Below are 2,478 nucleotides of genomic sequence, written 5' to 3'. Positions count from 1 at the left end.
GGGCTGTGCTCCCACCGAGAGCTGCTCCCTGAGGTCATCCCCTGTTCCTCCACAAACCAAAGCCTGTGCCTGTACATGCCTGGGAATCAATGAGCCACTTTTCATGCTGCCACATGAAAACATGTGTGTGGAACCCAGACACACCCTCCTGGCTTCATGTGGAGCCACACGTGCCTTCTCGGTTCTCCCCTCGTGCTGCTGCTCCAGCGGCACCAGCTCGTTCCCACTCAGGGGCACATCCTGTGCAATCACCTTCCCTGGGCTCAGGCACTCCCAGCTGCTCCTGGACATGGTCCTTCCAGCACACAAAAGCTCTGCAGCAGATTGGCACTGCCAAAGGGCAGGGTTAGGGGGGATATTGGGAAGGAATTCTTTACTCAGAGGGTGGGCAGGCCCTGGCACAGGTTGCCCAGAGAAGTTGTGGCTGCCCCTGGATCCCTGAAAGCGTCCAGGGCCAGGTTGGACGGGGCTTGGAGCAACCTGGGCTGGTGGAATGTGTCCCTGTCATGGTGGGGGGGTGGAATTGGAAGGTGTTTAAGGTCCCTTCCAACTCCCACTGTGGTTCCATGGTTATCTGCCAGAGGGCAACTTCCATCTCAGTAATGTTCTGTTCTGTTTTCCTCCCCAGCTACACGGGCTACGTCCCTCAGTACACCTACAGGTTTGGAAAAACCTACGGCAGAACCACCCACGATGTGCTGACAGACCCTGCCATTGCCATGAGCCCTCGCTCCGTGCTGGCCCCGCTGCACAAGCTGAAAACCGTCAGTGAGTTCAGTTCCCTCCTTGGGCAGCCAGGTGGGCAGAGCTCAGGTCTCCTCCCCCCGCCAGGATGGACCCTGCTGATGAGCACGGACCTGCAGGGGGGTCTGTGCCCATCCTTGGTAGGGTGAAAGGGGGCATTTCCCTCGTGGTGTGGGAGCACAGACACCGGGAGGGCAGCACAGTGAGGGGTTGGAGCTCTCGGCCTCAGCTCTTGAGGGTGGGGATTGTCACGCTGGTGCCCAGTGGAGAGAAGAGTTTTAGTTCCCAGGTTGTCTTTTGTTGGATGAAGACAAGTGGTTTTGTGCCTCTTTATGAACTCACTCCCTGATTCTCCCAGATCCCTGTCGGGGTTTCCCCCTGGCTGGGTTAAACCCCCTGCAGCCTCCTGCTCACAAATCCAAAACATGGCCCGGAGTAGCTACTACAGGGAAAATGACCTCTATCCCAGCCAACCCAGCAGAACTCCACAGGCTAAACCCCATCTTTCTGGGGAGATCGACTCTCCTACCTCCAGTCCTTTCCTGACTGGGGTTGGTTTGGCTTCTTGCTGCTCCTCAGCTCAGCAGGAGGGCTCCTGTGCCTTCCATTTCCCTCCTCTCCCTCTCTTTCCCTTCCCCTTTCCTGCTGATGGGCCCCATCCCCTCCATCAGACACTGAGACATGCTCATGGAGATTCCCAATGCTGGGAATTTGCAGGAATATCCCACCAAATCCCAGCCCTCTGGGGCAGTGTCTGGTCCCTGCTGAGCAGATCCAAACCAGGGCACAGCCCCGTGATCCTGGTCAGCCCCCTGGGAGCACATTTACCATCTCCCTGTGGCTGAGCTGTAGCTGTTGTGGAGCCCTGGTCAGTGGGACTGAGTTTTCTCCAGCCTGACCACAGGGATAACGTGCCCATGGAGGGTCTGGGTCTTTATTTCCTCGGGGATGCTTCCCCATTTCTCCCTGGGAATTCACACCATGTAGCTTCTTCCAAACTGCTGACCTCCCCGATTTCCAGGACCCAGCTCTCCACTACACAGGTGGTGTTTACAGCCTTAAGTCCTGGACATTTAAATTTGCATTTCCTCGGACTAAAATAGGGTTTGGATGGACCCAACCAACCAGTTGACCCAGTTGCTCTCTCTCATTATCCCACCCTCACCCTGGTTCTCTCCCCATCTGCAGCTCAGAGCTCACGTTTGCTCAGTGAGATGCTGGAGAGCTTGGCCATGGGGAGCCACACCTTGCTGTGCTGGTGAACTCCCCAACAGCAGCTCCTGCTGCCCAGCTGTGCAATCCCTCAAACCCTTCTCTGGTGCTGCCCTGGCTGTTCTGTGTGATGGAGATGAAAGAGCTCGTGGCATTGTTGGGCCTGTGGTGGCCTCTGGCAAAGGTGGTCTCGTGACTTTTTCTCAAGGTCTGATTTTGATGAAACCTCGTTGATGGGCACTTTACTGGCTTGTTCAGTTGAATCCCACGTTGTTTTCTGGCTGGAAGGGAGGTCAGGCTCTGCTGCCTGGTGATATTTTGCCTCTGGTGAGCAGGGACAGCCCCCAGGGAATGGCTGGAGCTGTGTCAGGGCAGGCTCAGGGTGGATCTCAGGGAAAGGTTCTTCCCCCAGAGGGTGGTTGGCACTGAACAGGCTCCCCAGGGCAGTGGGCACAGCCCCAAGGCTGCCAGAGCTGCAGGAGGGTTTGGACAACGCTCTGAGGGACAGGGTGGGATTGTTGG

General features: G+C 56.9%; 1 protein-coding gene across 2 annotated transcripts in view; it reads left to right on the top strand.

Moving 5' to 3' along the window:
- The first annotated feature begins 602 nt into the window (after positions 1–602).
- Positions 603–2,478, top strand: part of FAM166A (family with sequence similarity 166 member A) — an 11,294-nt gene continuing 9,418 nt past the window's right edge. Inside the window, exon 1 of one of the 2 annotated variants that reach the window (XM_027902409.1) lies at positions 603–768. In XM_027902409.1, the coding sequence (XP_027758210.1) occupies positions 603–768 (166 nt within the window). Of the gene's footprint in view, positions 799–2,478 lie in introns of both variants that reach the window. The other variant, XM_027902408.1, reaches the window with a different exon arrangement.

This window comes from Empidonax traillii, unplaced genomic scaffold (genome assembly GCF_003031625.1).
Source record: "Empidonax traillii isolate 1590-97213 ecotype Southwest subspecies unplaced genomic scaffold, ASM303162v1 scaffold869:size279042, whole genome shotgun sequence".
Taxonomy (NCBI): Eukaryota; Metazoa; Chordata; class Aves; order Passeriformes; family Tyrannidae; genus Empidonax; species Empidonax traillii.
Note: the sequence above shows the minus strand (reverse complement) of the source record. Positions and strands in the feature narration are given on the sequence as shown.